Source organism: Schistocerca americana, chromosome 4, assembly GCF_021461395.2.
Source record: "Schistocerca americana isolate TAMUIC-IGC-003095 chromosome 4, iqSchAmer2.1, whole genome shotgun sequence".
NCBI classification, from domain to species: Eukaryota; Metazoa; Arthropoda; class Insecta; order Orthoptera; family Acrididae; genus Schistocerca; species Schistocerca americana.
Genome location: NC_060122.1, coordinates 191317744 through 191343600, shown reverse-complemented (window position 1 = coordinate 191343600; position 25857 = coordinate 191317744). Strand labels below are relative to the sequence as shown.

Sequence of the window (25857 nt, the reverse complement as noted above, 5' to 3'; positions counted from 1 at the left end):
GATGTTAAGTTTCTCGCTCTTCTTATTTCCGCTAGTTCTCATTACTTTCGCCTTTCTCCGATTTGCTATCAGTCCATATTCTGTTCTCATTAGATCATTTAATTCAACAGATCTTGTAATTCTTATTCACTTTCCCTGAGGTCAGCATTGCCATGAGCCGATCGTATCACTGACATCCTTTCACCTAGAATTTTAACTCCACTCTTAAATCTATTTTCCTCATTGCTTCCCCGAAATATACAGGGTGGTCCATTGATAGTGACTGGGCCAAATACGTCACGAAATAAGCATCAAACGGAAAAACTACGGTTGGCCCGCTAGATGGCGCTGCCATAGTTCAAACGGATATCAACTGCGTTTTTTTAAATAGGAACCCACATTTTTAATTACATATTAGTGTATAACGTAAAGAAATACGCATGCTTTAGTTGGACCACTTTTTTCGCTTTGTGATAGATGGCGCTGTAATAGTCACAAACGTAACATTCCGCTAGTGCGGACGGTATTTGCTTCGTGATACATTACCCGTGTTAAAATGGACCGTTTACCAATTGTGGAAAAGGTCTATATCGTGTTGATATAAGGCTATTGTGATCAAAATGCCCAACGGGCGTATACTATGTATGCTGCTCGGTATCCTCGACGAAATCCTCCAAGTCTCCGGACCGTTCGCCGGATAGTTACGTTATTTAAGGAAACAGGAAGTGTTCATCTACATCTGAAACGTCAACCACTACATGCAACAAATGATGATGCCCAAGTAAGTGTTTTAGCTGCTGTCGCGGCTAATCCGCATCAGTAGCAGACAAATTGCGGGAGAATCGGAAATCTCAAAAACGTCGGTGTTGAGAATGCTACATCAACATCGATTGCACCCGTACCACATTTCTGTGCACCAGGAATTGCATCTCGACGACTTTGAACGTGGTGTACAGTTCTGCCACTGGGCACAAGAGAAATTACGCGACGATGACAGATTTTTTGCACGCGTTCTATTTAGTGACGAAGCGTCATTCACCAACAGCGGTAACGTAAATCGGCATAATATGCACTACTGGGCAACGGAAAATCCACGATGGCTGCGACAAGTGGATCATCAGCTATCTCGGCGGGTTAATGTATGGTGCGGCATTATGGGAGGAAGGATAATTGGCCCCCATTTTATCGGCGGCAATCTAAATGGTGCAATGTATGCTGATTTCCTACGTAATGTTCTACCGATGTTACTACAAGATGTTTCACTGCATGACAGAATGGCGATGTACTTCCAACATGTTGGATGTCCGGCACATAGCTCGCGTGCGGTTGAAGTGGTATTGAATAGCACATTTCATGAGAAGTGGATTGGTCGTCGAAGCACCATAACATGGCCCGCACTTTCACCGGATCTGACTTCCCCGGATTTCTTTCTGTGGGGACAGTTGAAGGATATTTCCTATCGTGAACCTCAGGACACCTGATTTTCTTACGCAGTCCGGATATGTGAAGAGGCCTGGTATGCTAGCCATTAGGATCACTGTATCGTGGGCTGGTAATTGAGCCCTAAGGGAAATATCGGCAGGGTCGGAAAGAATGCCAGTGTGCAGTCAAGTGGTTCCTTTTGGACGGATGATTATGGTGAATGGAACTAGTATCGCATGCGGATTGCGCGCTGACTGTTTGTGCCATCATACCCAGAGTCGATCGCAGTCCTCTGGCCTGGGGGAGTGGAATCTCCTCGGGTCCATCTAATATCATCGTTGAAGCTAATGTCTATACACATTTTCTGTCATCCTGCCCCTTTTTCTTGTCAGTATTCACTTGCAAAGTCAGAACTTCAACTGTGCTGGCTTTATCTTCCTTTCTGTTCCATTCTTCTGTATATTTCACTTGTCAACAACTGGGATGCTTGAGCTATTAAGTTAATTCACGCATCTGTCGGCTCTTGCAATCTTCGGAATTGTGTCGTTGATGTTTTTCCGAAAGTTTTCTCATATGTCGCCAGTCTCATACGTTCTACACAAAAACGGGAATAGTTTTTTGCTACTATCCGTTCTATCTCATTTGATCTTAAGTCTTCCAAAGCTCTTTTTAATTCTGATTATAATATTAGATCCACTACCTCTTCCCTGTCGACTCCTGTCTCTTTAGCTAACACATCATGAGACAGTCATCCCCCTCATAGAGACTTCAAAGTACCCTTTCCATCTATCCGCTCTCTCTTCAGTATTTAACAGTGCAACTGCCATTGCACTCTTAATGATACCACCCTTTATTCTAATTTCACCAAGGAATGTTTTGATTTTTCTCTTTACTGAGCCTGTTCTTCGGCAATTGTTTCTATTTCATTTCCTTCGATGTTTCATGCATCCATTTCAAGTTCGATTCCATGCATTCCTAAGTGACTTGTATTTTTGTACTCCTCATATCCCTGATCAATTCTGTACTTCCTTCTTTAGTCGATCAACGGATTTCATCTATTTCTCATGGTTTCTTCATAACTGCGCTCCTTGTACCGAAGCTTCTCTTTCCATCTTCTGTGATTGCCCTTTGCAGAGGCGTCCATTCCTCTTCTACTGAACTGCCTGCAGAGCTATTCATTAAAACAGTATCTATAGCATAAGAGAACTTGAAGCCTGTCTCCTCTTTAATGCGTCTGTATCACACTTCTTTACGCATTGATTCATCCTGACTAGTCTTTTAAACTTCAATCTACTCTTCAACATTACCAAATTATGATATGGGTCTGTTTCTGCTCCTGGATAAGCCTTACAAAGTAATATCTGATTCCGGAATATCTACCCTGAAGAGAACGACTGCAAATTCGGTCGAAATATTGATATTTTAGTTGTTTCATTGCTTCAGAACAACGCGCCCCTACACCCAAACAGATTTTATTCCGATTGACACTCACCACGGAGGCCAACGAACTTACATGAACGAATTGTATTCTTTTTTCTTTGGGTTTTTCATCCACATCCTCAGGTAACATTTTGCTGTGGTTGTGATGGAAGGATTCACACATTACCACTGTCGTGTCTGTCAGCATTTCTGTCAATATCCGTTTATCAACAGGTTTGCGTTTTATTCCATTGCTATTGTACTGCGAGCAGTGTCACTTAAAAATTCTTCCTGATGTAGTCCGTATCCCAAAGTGTATCCTTTTAACCGTAGGCCTGAATGTTATGTAAACTACCACGCAAGAGAAGCCATGAAAGTAAGGAATCACCAACACATACGTGAAACGTGCCTTAGGCAGAGTGAAAGCCTCACAAAAAGTGAAGACTAGAGTACTCCAATTCTAAAACTGTCCTCCGTTAAGAAGAAGTGGACCCCATGGCCGTCCCAATAAACGACTGTTTCACGGTTGACTGGATTGGTAAATGATAAGTTCGAAGCCCGAGAATTCGGCTGACGCAAAGCTGTTGCGTGTATAAGCCTTTGCAAGTGGACCCTACATCAATGCCGGACACGGCTTCGAAAAGAGGAAGTCAGGGATCTCCACATCTAGAACACAAAATTAACGTTTTAAGCTCACATTCATACTACAGGATCTGTTACAACAAGGAATTTAGTTTCATATAATAACATATGGGATATGACGTTTTGCGCTTCAGCTGTGTTATGTTTGCGGGACGGACGTGTGTAGTGGAAAGCGCGAATGGTGAGCCTTCGCTCTAACTGCCTGGTGGGCGGGGCGGCGGCTCGATGAACGCGACCGTCAACTGTCGGCGGCTTCTCAATGCTCGCAAAGAGAAAGTAAGGCAAATATGTTTATAGGAAAGCATCTAAACTCCCTTGCCGTTGGTTTTTCAATATAAAAAGAGCGAAACTACATACACACCAACGAATGTAATTTTACTTCTAAAGTAAAGTCAGTAAAAAGAAAAAAAAGGAGGAAAACGATGATGGTGTAACTTACAGTAGACGAGAAGTTTCACTGATTTCTCCAGTATGCCGTCTGCGCCCTCAGCTTGGCACTTGAGGGTTTCCCCATTGTCAGCCGGAAGTGGCGTCAACAACAGTATTGACACGGTCTCGTTACCTTCTTCGGATACCTTGGGCAGAAAAAGGCCTGTTGGATCAGAAACACCCAAATCTAACCCACTAGGAAATATTTAAAGTGATAAATCATGGTGCTATTAAAAATAATTATTTTTCGTACCTAAATTTGAACAAATTCATTTCGGGGTTAGACTAGCAGATTCTGCTTAAATCCTGAAAATAAGAAACAAACAGAAGTCTCTGGCCAGTTAACTATATAATGAGCGAATATTTATTTTTATCTGGTTACTGCAAACGTATTGTAGGGCGTACTGCAATAACGGAATATAGCGAGGTAATAGTCTGACTGGAAATGCAACACACTTCCAGTTTACAACCTGAAATAAATGTGTTATATTTCATCGCCTGTGATGCACAAACGAAAAATAATCGCACTTCTATCTCTCTGACAATTTTCTCAAATAGATTAAAATGTTATACTGTTCTTAAACTAATAAGTTGTAATGAAAAGCGAATAGCACTAGGGATTTACTCAGTAGCAGTTCAAATGAAAACATTTTTAAATAATATAGTTGATGCTGTAAATTTAAACTCATGAGCATGTGGGGAGTAAACTGTTTCCTACGGATTGTAGTTCAAACAGCGGATACCGATGTACGTTCAGATGCAACGTACGATGTACGTTCAGATGCAACGTAATGTCCATCCGCGAAAAAAGCCTAACCGTCATGTGTCAGCAACTGCTCATCGTTTACGTGCGTATACGGGCAATTCAGGCACCAATACGGACTAACGGAAAAAGTAAATATGGAAATAATTCGCAAATGGAGTGTAATTGCAAACCATAATAATGATTTTCTGAAACCATTTATGAAACAATGACCGGTCTAAATTGCTCGAGTTTTTATTGAGTAGAGATTTTGTCTTCATTAGTCACCTTCAGATCAGTTTGTTCCAGAGCTTTGTATTATATTATATACGTGTTGATACTAAGAATGTTACGCATATCACAGAGCACATGAGGCTTTCTATTTGGACAGCAAAATAAATGACTATCAAAAACATACCTGAAAAAAGAACTCATATTTAATAAGACGGAACCGCGCGAACGCTACGGTCGCAGGTTCGAATTCTACCTCGGGCATGGATGTGTGTGATGTCCATAGGTTAGTTAGGTTTAAGTAATTCTAAGTTCTAGGGGACTGATGACTTCAGATGTTAAGTCCCATTGTCCTCAGAGGCATTTGAACCGTTTTAATGAGAGAACTTATATTTAATTTAGCTATTGTTGTCAGAAATTGTTGTCCGAAAGCAATTTGAGTACAACATAACATGGAACTGGTCAATGGGAGAAACTAGAATAGAAGATAATATTAGCTTTTGAAATGTGATTCTACGGAAAAATGCTAACGGTTAATGGGTAAATTGGATAGTTAATATAGAGGTACTGCATATAATTGGCGATAAAAAGGATTTATATAACGATTTGACTAAAAGAAGGCATAGATTAATAGGAGAGAGCCAGAGGCGTAAATGAATGATTAACTGTGTAGAGCGTGGAAACGTGGGAGTGAAACTTGAAGAGAGAGACCGATGCTTAACAACAGCAGTCAGAATCACATCGATGCACGTAGAACTAGTTTCACAGATATCAACCGACGGAGGAAAAATCGGAGCACCAAAAAATAATTAAGTAATGAAATTTCGCTTACAGGTTTGTGTAGGTAATATACATTAGTATCTAAGTAATTCACATTGCAAGATCACAGGTTAATGGCCGGCCGCGGTGGCCATGCGGTTCTAAACGCTTCAGTCCGGAACCACGTGACTGCTACGGTCGCAGGTTCGAATCCTGCCTCGGGCATGGATGTGTGTGATGTCCCTAGGTTAGTTAGGTTTAAGTAGTTCTAAGTTCTAGGGGACTGATGGCCTCAGATGTTGAGTCCCATAGTGCTTAGAGGCATTTGAACCATTTGAACAGGTTAATGTAAGAGCGAGATGAACCAATGCCAATGTAAAATCCTCGTACATTAGTAACAGGCGTAACCGCCGGTGTGCATTCTGTTGTGGAGGTGCCAGTCTATAGCTCCAGTTCGTCTAGCACGAAGACAGGTTGGTTGCAGGCCCTCAATTGGTCTCTTTGTAACCAACTCACGACCATCAGTGGCATCGAGGCAGAACTAACTTCAGCAGGAAACACAACAGACGTCCACCCTGCCCTAGAATGAGCTCTCGCTAGACAACACGGAAGGCGCAAATGTCGGTGGTTTAGTCATTCGAATGCTCGCAACAGAGCGTCTGGCTCGAAGCTGTCGTTGAAGTAACAGATTTATAACAGTTCTTTACGGAACTGTGGTGCCAACTGCTGCTCAAATTGCTATTGCAGATGCAGTACGATGCGCCAGAGCCAAACATCGACCACGGTGGTCTTTCTGTTTGGTGGTGCCACGTGATCATCCTGAAACCGATCTTCTTGCGGCCCTGCGTTGCCGTGACAACCTTTTCAAGCAGCCATGAACGGTGGCTACGTTCTGGTCAAGTGTTTCTACAATATCGCAGAAGGAGCATCCGGCTTCTCGTATCCTCGTTCAAACTCAGTGAGATGTTAATAATGTCGTCTTTGTCACCTTAAAGGCATTCGTCACTAACATCAACTTACTACGTTCTATCTCAACGCCAACTATCGCTCACTACCGTTACAACGTGTCCTTAAGACAAACCTGATTTGTATCCTCACGCCGGCTGGAGTGGCCGTGCGGTTCTAGGCGCTACAGTCTAGGCGACTGATGACCTCAGAGCCATTTGTATCCTCACAGTGGCGTTTGGAATAGACATCATATTTCATAGAAACACACCTGCCAACTTTCTTTTATGTCGCGCAACTGCCTCTTCGTGTTGTGACTCCTTTATCTCCTTTTGTGACCAAACTCTACTATTATAAAGATTCATATAAAAAGAACATTCATAGTAATGAAGTACTAATGTTAAGTTACTTGCTCAGAAGATATACAGGGTGAGTCGCGTAAGACGTAACGACCCCATTATTTCGTTGGCGATTGCACGTATAGACAAGCGATGTTCTGCGAATCATAGTCGACTATGGGGCACATACTTTGGTACATGCACAATGATCACAACGTTTATATTGACCGAGATAATGAGGCAAGTACATGTTTTTAAATGGGACGCTATACTTTTTTTACCATCATTCGAACGCTCTGGAAAAGACGCGTATAGTGATGTAACGCATGTTGCTATTGTGATTCAAAATTCGCTTAAAAGACTGGGAAATGTACGATTGAAGGTCGAGGCGGTCGGAAGCGGTTGCAGGCTGTAAACACGCCTCACGCGACCCGCAGGCCGAGTTGCCGTGCTCTATGCAGGAAGTACGGCCTACGCTACGCAGGTAAATCCTCATCCGCCCTCTATTAAGAAAAGTATGAATCACAATAGCAACATGCGCTACATCACTATACGCGTCTTTTGCAGAGTGTTCGAATGATGGTAAAAAAAGTATAGCATCCAATTTAAAAATCACATACTTGCCTCAATATGTAGGTCAATATATTGTGCATGTACCAACGTATGTGCCCCATAGTCCGCTATGATTCGAAGAAAACCGCACGCCGATACTTGCAATTGCCCCCGGAATAAAGGGGGTGTTACGTCATACGCGACTCACCCTGTATAATGAAGTTGGTATACACGCTCGGTGAGATAATTAATTTTTGCTATTATTCTCACATTAACTCTCCACATATGAATACCATATTGATATTGTTTCTAATGGATGTAAGTTTGAATTCAGTTCTGTATAAACGTAAATGTCTTGTGACTAGGGCCTCCCATAGGGTAGACCGTTCGCCGGGCACAAGTCTTACGCCACTTCCGCGACTTGCGCGTCGATGGGGATGAAATGATGGTGATTAGGACAACACAACACCCAGTCCCCGAGCGGAGAAAATCTCCGACCCTGCCAGGTACAGAACCCGCGCCCTTTCAGTTCTGTATGAAAATATATTGATTTCTGTACTAAATCGTACCTAGAAGTGTGGGAAAATCTGTTAGAAGAAAGCGAATGAAGAAATACACCAATGTTGATTAATGAGATATTTGTGTTCAAGAACTGAAAGACCAGTAAATTACCCATTGCTGGTGAGTAATACCTTAAATTCTACGCATATTCATCCTTAACTCATAATAAAGGTTTCAAGTTGAGGGCACGGACGTGATACGTAGACGGCAATGCCACTGACAGTCTTACAGCGCATGGGCTATTATATTTTTCCATAGCACTACAAGAACCATAACTCCCATATTGGGACACATTGCACTGCGCTTAGTCCACCGGCCGAATTACTCTTTTTCTGCTCCAGGGACGTCGATAAAAGGAACATTCATTTTGTTCAGATTTTGGAAACTGGCTTATTTACTACTTAACTTGTGTAGGTAATATATTTTACAGAGATTGATAGACTTTTACGGGATATAACAGCATGGAAAGTTACATCCAAAACGTTTTCCAATTGAAAACCTCAGCAACAAGAAAATACGGAACAAAAATCTGGAATGAACTGCTTTTTCAAGTGTTCTCTGTGAATAGAAGATGATTCTAGGAGACAGCAAAAGGCTAATCGAAAGTAACTGTGTGCATAGTCAGTTCGTTTACTTGGGCTAAAGTATGAACACCTGGAGAAAGACATATATATGGTAATGGCCACGTCAAGTACATTTTTATTCCCAGGTAAATCACTAATTAAAAATAAAAGTGAGGAAAACTATTAATCCTAAATTATTGCTGAGTGGTAGGGAGATGTTGCGAAGTTGGGAAAAAATCTTTTATCGTATTTTTGGACGAAAGCTGGAGATCAGTTCTGATTCGTATAATCATATCACTTCAAAATGGTGGTAAAAATAGAAAAAAACAATGTGGAACCTTTGAGACTTTTATAAATCTTCAAATAGTACTTCAACAAATAAGGATGGAATCAGCTTTACGAAACCCTGAGAACATGGAGAATGTTGTACCGAGGCACATCATTTACCAACAGTAACTCCATGAACCAAGTGGGATTAGTTAACCCGACAAACCAAAATGCCCTTATTATTGCAAAACAGTGAAAGATCGAGCTGTAGCTGCTAGCTATTATGTACCGCTATGTCGAACACGAAATGTGCGATGCGGAAGGAATTCAAAAATAGATAAACTATCGATGGCAGAGATCGCAGATGGTAAAAAGTTCACGACGAAACGTAAAGAAACCTCTGAACTGTTCAGCAAAAAGGGTTGCCCATATAGTAAACTGTTCAGCTTAAGATTAATGTGGTTGTGCTTAAGAGCTGCAGAAGAGGGAACAGGGACATTGAAATCTTTGGTGGGAAACCGTTATTGCGGTAATAACAAAATTATATGATGAAGAAAAAAAACATAAAAGACAAAAAAAAAACATGTGTAAGCGTCATTTATTTACAGTGTTGAAACATTCGTTCTCGAAGGCACCCTAACATCTTTGAGATGACACTAACGGCTGCAGTAAGGCTCCTTAGATCAGTTTTGCAAATATAAATTAAAAACAGTGTGTTAACGAAATCACCCAACACTGTATTATTAAACCACAGTAACCAAATATCCAGACAGTAGTGATATAAACTGCACTATTTCTGAATTTTTACGCAGATTTACAGTGAGTTTCGTACCAATCACGGCTCATGTAACATACATGAATGTTTTTTCTAGGCCTCAGGAAATGATGTCTGATTACAAATCTATTACAACCATTCATGTAATATGATGATTACTTAAACTGATAAAAGCAATTTCTAAAATGTAGTAAATTGGTCTTCAAGACGAAGTTGGCTTTAAGCCTGTTTTAAATTGCAGAACCTGTTTGTTATCGTACAGCCATGTCTTCCATCGACCTTTGAACCGAATAATCCGGCTCGTCGTTAAGTGGTCCTGCGGTTTAACATGGACTCTGAACCATTACACAACACTGCACACTCAAGCAACATTGAATAAGGCAGTCATGAATGGTAAAGAAACCTTATGTATCTGGGATAAATCCTTCAGCAGGTTGAGGATCCATACCTGAAGTTTTGGATTTGGTGCATGGCATCCAGCATACTCGTATGACGGTGTACCTTCCAATGATTCCGCAGAATGTGTTCGCCGTTAACGGGGTAGGACACCAAACGGGCCGACTTGGTGCAGGAGAGGCACCATTGGACACTTTAATTTCCACTGTCTATACTTTTAGAAGTAAATTCATAAACCTTTGTCAGCATGACCAGGAAAGATTCAGGATTCACACTCGTAGCAGTGGCAGTTCAAAAACATAACAAAATAATTTTTTTACATGTGAAATTTCATCATTTTTTCACTTACTATTGGCTGCATTTGTTGCTATAGGTACACTTTTCTTCGTAAGTAAGAGAGACTGACCGATGAATTTTGCACAGCATACAAACCATAGTTACAGGTGTCTGAAACTCAAGAATCTATTTAATTTATGAAAAAATGAATGAGCTGTTACGTTTTAAACTTTACGTTTAGAAAAAATCTAATTTTGTAGTTAATTATGTTAATTTTTACCACAGCTATTAATAGATTTGGATAATTATAGAGTACCATACACCTGTAAGTATGGTTTGCATGCTGTGCAAAATTCATCAAAGAATCTCTCTTACTTGTGAAGAAAAATGTACCTATAGCAACAAATGCAGCCAATAGTAAGCGAAAAAATAATGAAATTTCACATGTAAAACAATTTATTTTGTTATGTTTTTCAACTTCCACTGCTATGAGTGTTAATCTTGAATACTTCCTGGTCATGCTGATAAAATCTTATGAATTTATTTGTAAAAGTATAGACAGTGGAAATTAAAACGTCCTGCGGTGCCTCTCCTGCTCCAAGTCGGCCCGTTTGACGTCCTACCCCCCCCCCCCCCCCCCCCACCCTAAGGTATCAGCGGAACAAATTTACGTCTAATGAAAAATTCTTATTATCTCTAGCGGTAAGAAGTTACTTGCGTTAGATGTTACCTTCCGTATATTTAGGGACAATATTGCAGCAAAACTTATGTTTACGTCTTTCTGAACACACAACTTGACAAAATATGGAATAGCAGGCACGGGATGCGTTCATACGTAGAAAGAAGTAGCACGTACCAGTTTCTCCTCCATAGTGTCCATCAACCGCTGATCGCCCAACCACCAGGAGACGTTTGGCGACGTCTCCCACCCCACAATGCGGCACGTGATCTCGCAGTTGCGGCCCGCAGTCAGTGGCAGCTCGACGTTAATCAGGATGCTGGATGGCGGCGAACTTCCTGCGACACCACATAAGATTGACCCTGACAGGCAATATTCCTCGAGGAATATCCTGCTCTCTATTATCTTATTATCTACGGTACCGTTCTCGAATTGACTCACAAAATGGAGCGGTAACATCTCTGTATCATAAAAGGGGCCCTGAGATCCAAAAGGATCCCACTTAACGTTCTTAACTAGGAGTAAATTACTTTACGTTTATCACAAACATTCATTCGTAGGTTACATATTTGCGTATATTAGAATCCCGAACATCAATTTTGCAGTAGAACTCAAAATAAATCTCAAAAGAAAAACACGTTTGTGTAACACTGGGTAAAAGTGAAATTTAACGTATTAGAAATAACATGAAACAGTACTACATTGATGTAGGGTGGACGTGGTATGTCATAAATTAGCTGTATACAATGCGATACGAAAGCCATGGGATAGCGATAAGCACATATGCTGATGGAGGTACAATAGTGTACACGAGGTATACAGGGTGAAAAGTATTTAAACCGACAAACTCTGGGAGGTTGTAGGGGACATCAAAACAAATATTTTTCTCTAATGTCATTTTTTCCTATGAGGATTATTTAAACCGGTGGAGGCTGTATTACGCTCTTCAGTTGTTAGAGGCCGTAGTACGATCTTCAGTTGTAGGCAACTGCTGTCCACCAGTGTAGTAGTGCATTGTCTCTGTTTGCTAATGGAGCGATACACCTGGTGTGAGTACACTGATATGGTTGGTGCATGCTACGTAGCGCACCACAATGGGTTTATCAACAACAATATCCTAATCGCCGTATCCCGCATCTTACGACCCTTGCTGCTGTGTACCAACGTCTGCGTGAGACCGTGTCATTTAGCAGAATACCTGGACAGGGATGCCGTAGCACGGTAAGAACGCTGCGATTTGAGGAAGCTGTCTTGCAGGATGTGGAGCGGGATCCTTCAATCAGCACTCGTGCAATTGCACGTAACATGGGGACGAATCAGACAAATGTAAGAACAGTCCTTCGAGAGCAATTGTTACGTCCATTTCACTTACAGCGTGTCCACAACCTGGAACCAGTTAATTATCCACCCAGAGCACAGTTTTCACAGTGGTACCTGGAACAGTGTGAAATGCATCCTACATTTCCATCCTTTGTGTTGTTTACCGATGAAGCAACATTCGGGCGTGATGGAGTCTTCAACATGCACAATTAGCATGTTTGGAGTGAGGATAACCCACATGCCACAGTTACTAGCCCTCATCAAGTGCGGTTCTTCGTTAGTGTGTGGGTCTGTGGTTGTTGGGGGCTGTTTCAGTTGTCCGTATCTCCTACCTAGGCCATTAAATGGCAGGCACTACTACAATTTTCTCGCCAGAGCATTGCCTGAATTGCTGGAAGACGTCCGGCTCCCTACGAAACAACGCATGTGGTTCCAACAAGACTGGGTGCCAGCACATTTCAGTCGTCGTGTGCGTCGATTCCTGAACCGACGGTTTCCAGAAACGTGGATTGGCAGAGGTGGTCCTGTACCATGGCCACAGATATGTCCTCTCTGGACTTTTTTGTGTTGGGAGTGATGCGCAACCTTGTTTACGCTACTCCTGTTGCATCAGAAGAGGATCTGATTGCCTGGATAGTAGTAGCAGCAGCAGCAGGACCAATTCAGGATACTTCCGAGGTTTTTGCCCATGTCAGACACAATATGATCCGACGGTGTAACCTTTGTTTATGTGTCAGTGGAGGCATTTTTGAAAATCTACTGGAATTGAAATTGGTTTGTGTTAATGTGTTGTCTCTCGGTCATAAAAAAAATGGAAAAGTGTTTGTTGGTTTAATTAATTTCCCGCCAGAGAAATCTCCCTTTACCGGTTGAAATACTCCTCATAGGAAAAAATGACATTAGGGAAAACTATGTGTTTTGATGTCCCCTACAACCTCCCAGAGTTTGTCGGATTAAATACTTTTCGCCCTGTAGAAGGTCACTGCATTGGTGGAGCTGTCGTTTGTACTCAGGTAATTTATGTGCAAAGGTGTCCGACGTGATTATGGCTGCAAACGGGTATTAACATGCATGGGACATTCCATTGCGGATATTACTGAGGAATTCCATATTCCGAGATCCACATCGTCAAGAGTGCACCGAGAGTACAAAATTTCGGCATTACCTCTCAGCATGGACAACGCAATGGCCGTAACCCTAGACTACTGGAAAGCCGGCGCCTGGTCGTCTGAGTCCCGATTTATGTTGGTTAGAGTTGATGGTAGGGTTAGAATGTGGCGCATATCACACGAATCAACGGAGGCAACCGTGCAAGCTGGTAGCGTGTCCATAACAGTGTGGCCTACGTCTACATGGAATGGAATGGATCCGCTGGTCCAAACGAACCGATCATTGATTAGAAATGATTATTTTCCGCTACTTGGAGACCATTTGCCGCTACATGAACTTCACGTAATGAATGACAATGCGTCATATCACAGGGCACGATTATTCGCGACTGGTTTGAAGAACATTCTGGACAATTCGAGCGGATGATTTGGCCACCCAAAGCGCCAGACATGAATCCCACGGAACATTTAGGGACGTAGCCGCGAGGTCAGTTCGTGCACAAAATCCTGCGCCGGCACCACTTCCACCAATATCGTCGTCAATAGAGGCAGCACGGCTCAATGTTTCTGCAGGGGACTTCCAACGTCTTTTTGAGTCCATGCCACGTCGAGGTGCTTCACTTTATCGGGCAAATGGGGGTCCTACATGATTACACGAGATATCCCATGACTTTTTCCCACCTCAGTGTATAACCAACTTCGCAAATGTACTGATACACAGTTCAATATTCACCCAAGTTCTTCACCCCACATCAGTGAACGTCATGTTCGGCAAACTGGACGATTGCAGGAGGTACAATACTAGTTGGTCGTTCTCTCGCTGTCACGGCAACACGAGGCAGTTTCATGTTCACTACCGTAAGAAGGCTTCACTTTCAACTCAGAGATCATTTTCATCGGTACCTTCATCTTTTTCTAACATTTTCCTCAGAATGTACGAAAAATTTCGATCAGCCCCGATAGGCGTGAATGACAACTCGAAGCCGTAGCAAAAATGATAATAATTGAAAACAATAATGAAACCTTAATACAAAATTATTTTTAGTTGATAAGAAAATTTTGACCGTAGAATAAACACAAACACTTACGATGTCGTAAAGTCACTAATGGAATCACCCAAACTTCACAGTTTTCCACTAAGAAAGTGGATGACAATGCTTCTAGTATGTCTGAAGGTCGGTTACCAACTGCCAACAAGCTAAGTTGAACCGCCAACAACAGAATGACCAACAGATGAAATGGAAGAGATATGCAGTTCCACTGGTATCTAAAACACCTCCATGGTTCCACACGAGGGTAAAATTCAAACGTGAAGTTATCGCGAGAACAATTTCATCCTTCTTCAGATGCCTATTGTTTACTATCCCTGAGAATCTGTTACACTTCGATGAATAGTTGCAGCCCTTTAAGCGAATCGCTAAATATTTTCGACGTGTTCCGCCGTATCTACTTGATAAATACTTCAGGCCTGAGAGCAACAATGGAGAATTCATCGCAATAACGTCTTGTGTGAGTCTTCTCTGATCGATTCACTATGTTTTCCAAGAATGCCTCATAAAAATCTAAATATCTCTCTCATCATTTCTATTACTGACTTTATACAGTCTAATTCTTTAATACCGCTTCTTAGTGTCACCCCCTAAATTTCTGGACGAAGTTACAAGCTAAACGTGTAAAAGCAAACTACTGGTCTTTTTTTGTCGTTGATGAGAACATTATTCAATTTAAGGAGAACTGTCACTGGTTATACTAAGTGTGAATTTTGCCATGGCCTTTCTGTATTTCCTTATGATCACCAAAAACAATTATTTGATGTAGACAAAGGCATATATCAGCATACAGTTTAATAGTACATTTGACTATCTGTGAAACCATTTGCTTATTATTAAGACTTTACTCTCCATCCTAGCAAAGTTTCGCCGTATTTTAAACTGCGATGGCTACTATTGACTGTTCAAGACAGTCGGTTATATGTGAAGATACCTCGTATGTTCATAAAGCGCTTCTTAAACGATAGTGCTGTGCAATTTCGAGCACCTTTCCAAAATTTAGGACAGCGGCTTTTGTTCTTTTCACGTGCGTCCAATTATATACAACATGTCTTTTCCCATCCGACTGATTTCGTGTGGAGCATGCTGATGCTTTGATCGAAGCTTCCTTCTCCCTAAGAACGTTACAATATTCGAGCGTAGAATATGCTCTAAGTTACTGCAAACCACGGATTTCATTGATAATCCATCTGTAATTATGTATTCACCCTAATTATTGGCAGGACAGAAATGTGCTAGCCTATAGTCGCTTGGAACGATTCCCTGCACAAAGCATTCTCGATAAATATGAACTAGAAGATACATAATTTCCACAGCGGAAGAAATATAATATTAAATACTCGTAGGAATACCATCTGGTCTCAGCAGTTGACTGATAGTCAGCGCTAGTAGATAAACCTATCATAGAAAGTAAACATACGTTATTGGCGACTATAATACACACCAACACAAAAAAAGTCTTCGGTGATGAGTCCCGCTTCGAACTGAACCCCAATGAGCAGCGAAAACATGTCTCGAGGCGCTCCAGATAGCGTTAGGTTACCAACCTGAATGTCGCCAACCATATGGCCCAACATCCAGGAGTGGTGGTCTATGGTGTCTTTCTTTTCACAGCTGAACCCCTTTGTTTGCCCTCCGCGGCTGCATTACGGCACAGCGATACGTCAACGATATCCTACGCCCCGTTTCATCGCAAGCAATCCTGGGCTCACATTTCAGCAATATAATGCCCGCCCGCATATAGAGAGAGTTTTTCCTGGTTTTCAGCGTGATTGCCAAACCCTGCCTTGGCCGTCAATATCGCCGGATCTCTCCTAATTGAAAACGTTTGGAGAATTATGAGCAGAGCCCTCTAACCAGCTCGGGATTTTTGACGATCTAAATCTGAATAAGGTGAATAAGTTCAAAAATGATTCAAATGGCTCTTAGCACTATGGGACTTAAACTGCTTTGGTCATCAGTCCCCTAGAACTTAAAACTACTTAAACCTAGCTAAGCTAAGGACATCAACACATCAATGCCCGAGGCAGGATTCGAACCTGCGACCGTAGCGGTCGCGCGATTCCACACTGTAGCGCCTAGAGCGGCTCGGCCACTCCGGCCGGCGGTGAATAAGCGTTTGCATAAGAACCAGAGGTGGATTAGCGTGCTACTGGCTTGCTCTTTCTCTCACATTTATTGATTTTCGTCCCATTCAGATAATTCTTTCGTAGTGTGTCTGTTTTTATTTTTTTATTTCTATTTTTTACAGTGTGTATTCAGTGGGTATTTACAGAGCGCATTTTGATATATTGTAGATCACTCTTGAATATTTAATACCTTATATGCGGCACAAGCTATGTACTGTTGGCGAACCTTACGATTATTGGTGCACGTTCATTTTCTAGTTCACATTAGAGAGTTTTCCTGTAAACGAGATCTTACTAAACTGATTCACGGGAGAACAGTGAAAAAATTTGGTTTAACTACTGCCTCTTTAAGGTAAATGTTTCACGTATACCTAATTTTCGGCTTACAGATTGTGTGTCCATACAAAGATAGAAATATTACAGTTATGTAAATATATCTATTTATCTGTTAATTTAGTACCACTACCCTATGTCTTTCTAGGTTCACCATAGTGCTAAGTGGCAATTTAAGTTCAAAGAATTAGCAACAAGAAGACAATTTACTCGCCAGGGTAGCCGAGAGCGCTAACGCGCTGCTTCCTGTACTCGGGTATGCGCGCCGGCCCCGGATCGAATCCGCCTGGAGGATTAACGACGCGGGCCGGTATGTCGGCCAGCCTGGATGTGGTTTTTAGGCGATTTTCCACATCTCGCTAGGTGATTACCGGGCTGGTTCCCAAGTTACGCCTCAGTTATACGACTGCACTCTTCCATGGCTTACACTAGACGCAGATAGCTGCGGTACACTAGTTTCATCCTGGGGGGTACAGGGCGGCGACAGGAAGGGTATCCGGCCACCCTCTGACTCTAACACTGCTAAATCTATAATAACAAGGCCGACACCCCGTTGAAGCAGGACAAAGGCCAAAAGGATATGGAAATTAATCACCAAAAAGAAATTTATCTTCATTACCGACCGACACTTCAGCAAAACCCTTAGACAACTGCACCAACAAAAATTACTTAATTTCGCTGTCTTTTCAATATTAAACAACGGTCACTGTGATGACAACCATTATTGGAAAGTGTTCTATTCAAATATAATCCGTGTAGTTCTGTAGATGTCTCAGAATAACTTGAGTTTTAAAGCTTTCTGAACGTTATCATGGACAGTATTGTTTCCCGAGGAAGCTCCTATTCTGGACTCTACTTTTTAAAGACGCGTTGCTGCACTGAGACAGCAGAGTTAGAATCACGCATTTAACATGTGTCTGGAATTTAAGTGCACCGTTACTGTGTGAATCCTACGTAGATACAGAACATGGTTTGAATATAAGGTAGACAAGACAAATAAATTAGTAAATAACAAACGTGGATTTTGTAAACTGAGTTTTGCGAAACTCATCTCGCTGTGTTCCTCCCTGAACGTCAGAGCTCAGTAGACAATGGCGCCTAACTTGATGCCGTTTTCCCTGACTTTCGAAATGCATTCGATGCAGCTCTTCGCTGTCTGTTAAAGGACTTCCGAACGAGCTTATCTAGTATCGGAGAAATCTGTGACTGCAGTTTTAAGACTTCCTTGCAGATAAATAAGAAGACGTCCTTCATAGAGGAACAAGATCGACAGGTGTGCAGGCAATTTCAGGAGAAGAACAAAAGAGTGTGATAGGGTCGTTACTTGTAAGCGTAGGCTTCCGCGGCCGTTGTCACTGTCAATAAAACTCTTCTGGGCTGTTGACCGCATTGTCAATGTATAAAATTGTCCGAGGTTTCGGCCACTATTGAAAATGGCTTTCCACAGAGCTTTCTGCTGAGCTAGTATATATTGAAAATGCGGTCAACAGCCCAGAAGAATTTTATTGACAGGGTCGTTACTGTTTACGATTCATTTCTATTATTTAGTGGATAACGCTGGAGGTTCTGTCAAGATATTCACAGAAACGCTTTCGACTATGGGAAGAATGCGTCGCCAGGAGGCTCTCGCGAAGTGTAGGAAGTCCTGCAGTGGATTTAGACGTGATGTAGGGACTGGAAGTTACACTCAGTGTAATTGTAAAGCAAGGCACATAACGAGGCAAAGAGATGCGCTTTTGTGCAGTACAATATCTGCGGCACATTACTGGATGAAATGACTACTGCGAAATACCTGCAGGTATCTCAGAGGACCAAAAATGGAATAACGAAATAATACAAGTAGCTTATAGATTTATCGAGAGAATTTTAAGGAAATGTTCATCCACGGAGCAAGTAGCTTGGAAAACATTCGTTCGTCCGTTTCTTTAAATTGCCCATCAGTCTAGCACCCCTACAAGGTTGGATTAACACAAGCGACGGGGAAGATCCAATGAAGAGTATCGAATTTCGTCACGTGCGTGATCGTTCAGTAGGTGATCTCAATGATCCCCAGTGGTGATCACGAGATCATCCAGGGCTTCCTTGCATACAGAACTCAACATATCGTTTCTGTGGCGTTGTATATTACGTAGAGATTTATGACTGAAATTCTTTAAGCGAATGTGCCAATATACTAATTTCTTATATGTCTCACGAAATGACCTCGACGGGAAAGTCAAAGACACTGTAGCTCGTGCAGTCGTCCTTCTCTCCCACCAATCGTGATTTAAAGGTAGCAGAGCGTAGTCATATGAGACATACCCTCCGCCACGCACCGTACGGGTTTTTGTAGATGTATTATAAGCTACGAGTTTAAACAGAGGACTAGATCGCGTCATGCTTGTAATGCCTGTTTTGATGAAGGATGAGACGATACGCATACAAAAAAGTACTTATTGTACCACTAGAACCTATACTATACGGATGAAATTACGATTTCCTGTGGTTCAGCTATTGAATAATACAAGACAGACGTGTCATAAATGCCCATTTAGATAACGCCCTCTACAATAGTTTACTATATGTAAAAAAAGGTAAAACACTTAACTTCAGATGGTCATATTATCTGTTACGAAGTCATCGTACAACTGTCTCATGAATTGGTACGGAGAATGTTACAACATCAGTTATGAAATATGTGATTTTGTTTCTAGCAGAACATATTAAGCGATGACGTTAGTCCGTTGTTAAGTGCTGTATAGATTTTCATAGCACTTGATAACAGGACGGCGCAGTCCCAAAACAAATTGGGGTAAAAGTAAAATAATATTATACATTTCACAACTGGTAGCGTTTCATGTTTAATATATCTTGCTGAGATAATTTAAAACTGAGAAACAGAAACCACACTGTAGCCAGATCTTTCACTTCTTATCGTCGGGTTGCTGTTCGAAATTACACACATAAAAGTAATGAAAGTGTCTCGAACACTTCCCCAAGGATATAACAGGTGTCAGGATAAAAGCGTGCTTCCTCCACTATAGTGAAGGGTTGTTGCACTAAGCCAGAATTACTTGTGATCATCTTCTTGTTCCATTTCTGGAATGAGGAAAGCATTCTGGTCCCCAGTGAAAAGTACACCTATACACTCAACACTTGCATAAAAACAATGGGTCGCAATATTATCTTTCCTGTAGCCAATAAATGTCCTTACTGGTCTCATAAGGAAGCATCGGAAAATGTTGCGTACGACGTCATGCTTCTAATGGATTAATATCGCCAATGATTTTCATTCAAAGAAATTGACTGTTGGCTAGTATTAACAATGTTTGGGGAAGACAGTAATGTACCACTGATTCGTGGATTCATATGTGTACTCGCGTATTTCCATTTCCGTAAAAAAAAAAAATATAAAAAGTTCCAATCTTGTTCAAACGGCGAATTAACACATTTTTACAGCAACTTAAATGACTAAGATATTAACTGATTCTACGCAACTTCTATTTTCTTTTTTATTGGAAGATCAGAATGCGTATCTTCTAGTCATTAAAGGTTTCCCGTATTTTCAACTTCAAAAATGGTTCAAATGGCTCTGAGCACTATGGGACTTAACTTTTGTGGTCATCAGTCCCCTAGAACTTAGAACTACTTAAACCTAACTAACCTAAGGACATCACACACATCCATGCCCGAGGCAGGATTCGAACCTGCAACCGTAGCAGTCGCGCGGTTCCGGACTGCGCGCCTAGAACCGCTAGACCACCGCGGCCGGCTTTTCAACTTCCTTTTTGAAGATATACCTCTTGTCAATCTCCTATTGATTATAAATATGTAACGGATTTCAGTCTTTCTGTCGTCAGATGGTAGGTTCTGCCTATTATACCTTCCGTTTGTATGTCTCTATCGACCAAATTTTCATGTACGCTTTGGCTGATTGCATTGAGCACGTATTGTAGGTCTCTTGTAGACTAACTAAGGATGGAGGGACGTAACTAACGGATTGTGATACTTCATTTGCAATTCAACGTAGTGGTATGTCCACCAGTACCATTTCAGAAACTTAAACGACACTTCAGAAAACTTATCATACTTCCTGCTTTAGTCAACTCATTAGCTGCAACAGGAACACCTCTCACTTTCAACGTACTGATCCTACCTACTTCTGTTGTTCTTAACATTCACTGCAAAGTCACGCACTTTTATATAAGAAGTCTCACGAATTTATGAACATAACTAATAAAAATATAAAATACTGCCACTGTTCTCCAATGTGGAAGCGCTTTTCCTGGAAAGCTCCTACCGGATGCAGCTGAAGTATTTGAAAAGCAAGCATATTCATACAATCAAATTTTAGCTAAAGTTGATATTACGCACAAGAAATGACAGTTGCATCTGGAACACTTTGTATCTAACTTAACGTCAGTAGCCGCTGCTGGTGGGTTCTGTATTTGACAATATACTGACATACACTAGTTTGTGAAAACTTTAATCATGAGCTCACCCTCTGCAGCGGCACTATGTAGAGATATCATTACCATCAGGATGACCGCAATGGGCCGAGTGGTTGCTCCTGCCCGCAGTACCATTGTATTATGGTACACTACCACTATTTCAGGCTGCAACCTGCAAAGGACGAAAAATGTTTTGTTGGTTGTTATTTATCTTAAAACTTTCAAATATAAACATCGATACATATGTCAGCAGTCTCGACAGTGAAGAAGTATGTAATTGGGAGAAAAATTTGACGAACACGTCATATTCAACTGTGTAGTTAGAGGAGATATGTGTGAATTATGTAGTTCTTACGTCGGGTGAAACAGCTAATCGCAGAATTTCTCAATATTAGACGGAGCTCATTCCCAGCGACCTGTCGCTGTACCCTTCCAGATTGAGACTGGTCCGCTCGGCGGCAGAGCTCGGCAGGCTGGCCGATTAGGGCAATTGTCAGCAATCATACCATCTGCGCATGTGTTAAGCTGCCACTTACGTGAAGAATGGCGCATCATTGCTGTTTTGACAAGGGTCGTTGTGTAGATGACGTATTTCTTCCCGTATAACGAAGTACGAACGCATGTATGCTTTTAATAAGAGAAATACAACGGATATTATACGTGGAATTTCCGTGGAAAACGACGTAGCCTTATTACGAATAACACAGACTTTAACACATATTCACTCTATTACGATCAGGTGAGATCGTTACGGGGTAAATATTTTATTCTTTGATTAAGTAAACCAATTTGTTGACTGACGCCACTTGTGGGAAGATACATGAAATACTTTTATTGTGGCTCACTACCAATGCCTGCAAACATTTCACAACATGTCGTGTGATATGAATAAAATAGCAAATTATGTCTGATTTGGAGCGCGGCTGTTTCTCTAAATAGTAACAGAGTAATTTGACAAATCGCGTCAGCATATCCCGAGTGAAAGGTACAAACAATGTTGTGCAGTGACGATCGGGATACATTAGTTAACCATCAATGGAACAGCACAGTAACTTACGTTTACAATTATTCTCATCTTTCCGCTTGATGTCTGTGTACTTGTCTTTCAATATATAGTTATTTTGGTGCTCAGTTCGAGGATATGATTGATACAGTGTCCACGCTAGTCTATCCTGTACAACCGTCTTCGTCTGTGCATAACACGAGGAATATACGAGTGTATCCTACTATAGTCCAACCTTGCGTTCCCTCCACATCGTTTGCTCCATGCATTTTTCTCCATTGGCAAAGTGAAGGGTACCCGCTACATCAGCATGTGCACAATGAATCCCATGTTTTATCCAAGCTGTGCCATAAATTACTATTCAACTCAGTTCTATTCAGTATCTCGTCATTAACTATTCGATCTACCCATCTAACCATTAGCATTATTCTCTAGAATTGTATTTCCGTAGCTTATGTTCTCTTCCAGTCTAACTGATTATAGCCCACGTTTCACTTTGTACAACGCTTCACAGGAGACATATACCCTTAAAAATACACTTCTTGACTGTTATTCTTCACTCTTCTTAATTACCTTTTAAAATTACTACTTGCCTTCCTTTATTGCTTGTTTAATTTACAGTGGGGAATACGATACACGATAAACTATAGCTCTGTCTCAGTCCCTCCTCAAAAATACTTCTACATTCAAGTTCTTTGACTGCTTTCTCTACAAGTTGTAGATAACCTTTCCTCTCTCTTCTGTATCCATTCGATTTTCATAATTTCAAGTAATGTTTTTCAGTCACACTGTCGAAAGCTTGCTTTAAAACTACAAACGCTACAATCGAAATTACGACGTTCTTCTGTCTACTTTCGAAAACCACTCACAGGATTAGTTTTCCCTGTAGTGCTTTAAAACCCTAACTGACCTTCCCTGATGTCGGCTTCTCTTATCTCAAATTTATCTACTTCCTCTTCTGCTTCCTTAATACAGTCTTCCAATTTATGTCTTTTGTGTCACACTTCTATAAATTTGTTCCCCTTCATTATCTTGATTACTATGACGTTATGACCTGAGCACTTGATATGCGTACAGCTGATTTCCTTTGCTCCAGAGGTTTATTTGAAATTACTGTATGTGGCATTTGTCTTCTCCACACTCATATATGCATACATGTCTTCAGTAAAACCTAGGAGGTCATGTGTATTATTTTTAATAAAAGTAGGTTCGTAGACTAACTAAGTTCGTAGACTATTTTCAAAAGCTATCTCCATAGATTTCGTTGGAGACGTCAACACTCCACCAACAAGGATATTTGCACCACTGGATATAGCCTACGTTTTATTACATGTCTTTTGAAGGTACTAGTAACAATATAACAAGAGTTTGCTTAATTGTAAGGAAATCAGTACAACAGGTATCTGTGAACTCAAAGCACTCACACTTGTTCTGGAGCTTAATTAATTTAGTTTCAGCAGTAAGCTCTACCAACAACACAACGGCTTGGCACTAGGAAGTAGATTGGCATTGAGGTGCAGCTTGTCTAAGATATTGACTGATATTTACGTACGCCATGTAGAACAAAAATACTTATCAACTATTCAACAAATCACAAATAGAATATCTTATTTGTGATGGTACAAATACGTATTTCCAGGTGAAATTAATGCATTGGAAGCAAACTACATAACAATATTAAATTCAGATTTGAAATGAAAAGAATAAGAGCATCAGTGGTCTTAGAGTCAAAATTTATAATGGTAGTCACAACCATGAGTTCAGTGTCTTCATAAAGCTTACCCCCCAGATGTCAGCACCGACAACTCATCAGTTCATTCCAGCCAACACAAAAAGGGATATTTCTGAACCATGTTACACTGAATGCAAACAGCCCATGAGTACTGCAGATTAAGGGAATCAAATGAATGTAATTAAAAACGGTTACATATAATATTGCGTATGGACCCGTAATAATGGACAAACTCGAGAACAAAATTAAATCAAAAGCCACTAATTCACAGAATAGAAATTCATGTAACATCCCCTCCAGTACAATTCCCTCTCCCACAGAAGACAAACCCGAATGTATTATTTGACTATTGGTTTTTAACTACTAACGAGATCTCAAACAATGTCTATGAATGTGATAATAGTCGCCACAATCACCCTTACTTTATTCAGTAAATCATTTATTTTCAGTTTGACACTTGCACGTATACGTGTTCGCTTTCAGAGTTGCCATATCAGCTACTAAATAATCGTAGTTACTACAACGTGTCGTCACCTACAGTACTTCAGAATGATCTTTACCTGGATGTAGGCCAACCGAGCGAAATTTAACAAAGTTAGTGCATGTGAATCACAGCTGAGGTGGAACAATTACAATGTCCTCCAAGAACGGCAGAGCAGTGATACCCCACATGAAGAAAGTGACACAGTCAGCAAGGTTCACAGCAACAGATATCAAGAAATTTTAATACACCATCTATAGTACTCTTCAAAATTACATGAGAATAATACAGCTTACTGTCTTGTTTACTTTGATTTCAGTGTCACTTAGTAAAACAAATTTGTAATGCTGTAATTCACTAAATCCAGTTTATTTCTCTGCATTTAACATTCTATATTTAATGTAATATATGTTTTCAACTAAAGATAACAGTAATATACGGGGTGGTCCATTGATCTTGACCGGGAAAAATATCTCACGAAATAAGCGTCAAACGAAAAAACAACAAAAACGAAACTTGTCTAGCTTGAAGGGAGAAACCCGATGGCGCTATGGTTGGCCAGCTAGAAGGCGCTGCCATAGGCCAAACGGATATCAACTGCGTTTAGTTAAATAGGACCCGTATTTTTTATTACATATTCGTGTGGTACGTAAAGAAATAGTTGGACCACTTTTTTTGCTTTGCGAGAGATGGCACTGTAATAGTCACAAAGGCATAAATAAGTGATATCACGTAACATTCCGCCAGTGAGGACGGTATTTGCTTCGTGATACATTACCCGTTTAAAATGGCCCGTTTACCAATTGCGGAAAAGGTCGATATCCGGTTGATGTATGGCTGTTGTGATCAAATTGCCCAATAGGCGTGTGCTATGTTAGCTGCTCGGTATCCTGGACGACATCATCCAAGTTTCCGACCGTTCGCCGGATAGTTACATTATTTAAGGAAACAGGAAGTGTTCAGCCACATATGAAACGTCAGCCACGACGTGCAACAAATGATGATGCCAAAGTAGGTGTTTTACCTGCTGTCGCGGCTAAGGCGCACATCAGTAGCAGACAAATTGCGCAAAAATCGGGAACCTCAAAAACGTCGGTGTTGAGAATGCTACCTACATCAACATCGATTGCATCCGTACCATATTTCTATGCACCAGGAATTGCATGGCGACGACTTTGAACGTCGTGTACAGTTCGGCCACTGGACACAAGAGAAATTACGCGACGATGACAGATTTTTTGCACGCGTTCTGTTTAGCGACGAAGCGTCATTCACCAACAGTGGTAACGTAAACCG

At 41.1% G+C, this 25857-nt stretch overlaps 1 protein-coding gene across 1 annotated transcript in view; it reads right to left on the bottom strand.

Moving 5' to 3' along the window:
* Positions 1-21782, bottom strand: part of LOC124612977 (B-cell receptor CD22-like) — a 115828-nt gene extending 94046 nt beyond the window's left edge. Inside the window, exons 1-4 of the mRNA XM_047141505.1 lie at positions 21701-21782; positions 21396-21517; positions 11153-11313; positions 3902-4037 (exon numbers count right to left, since the gene is read on the bottom strand). Coding sequence (XP_046997461.1) covers positions 3902-4037; positions 11153-11313; positions 21396-21480 — 382 coding nt within the window. The 5' untranslated portion in view covers positions 21481-21517; positions 21701-21782. The remainder of the gene's footprint in view (positions 1-3901; positions 4038-11152; positions 11314-21395; positions 21518-21700) is intronic.
* Positions 21783-25857: the final 4075 nt, after the last annotated feature.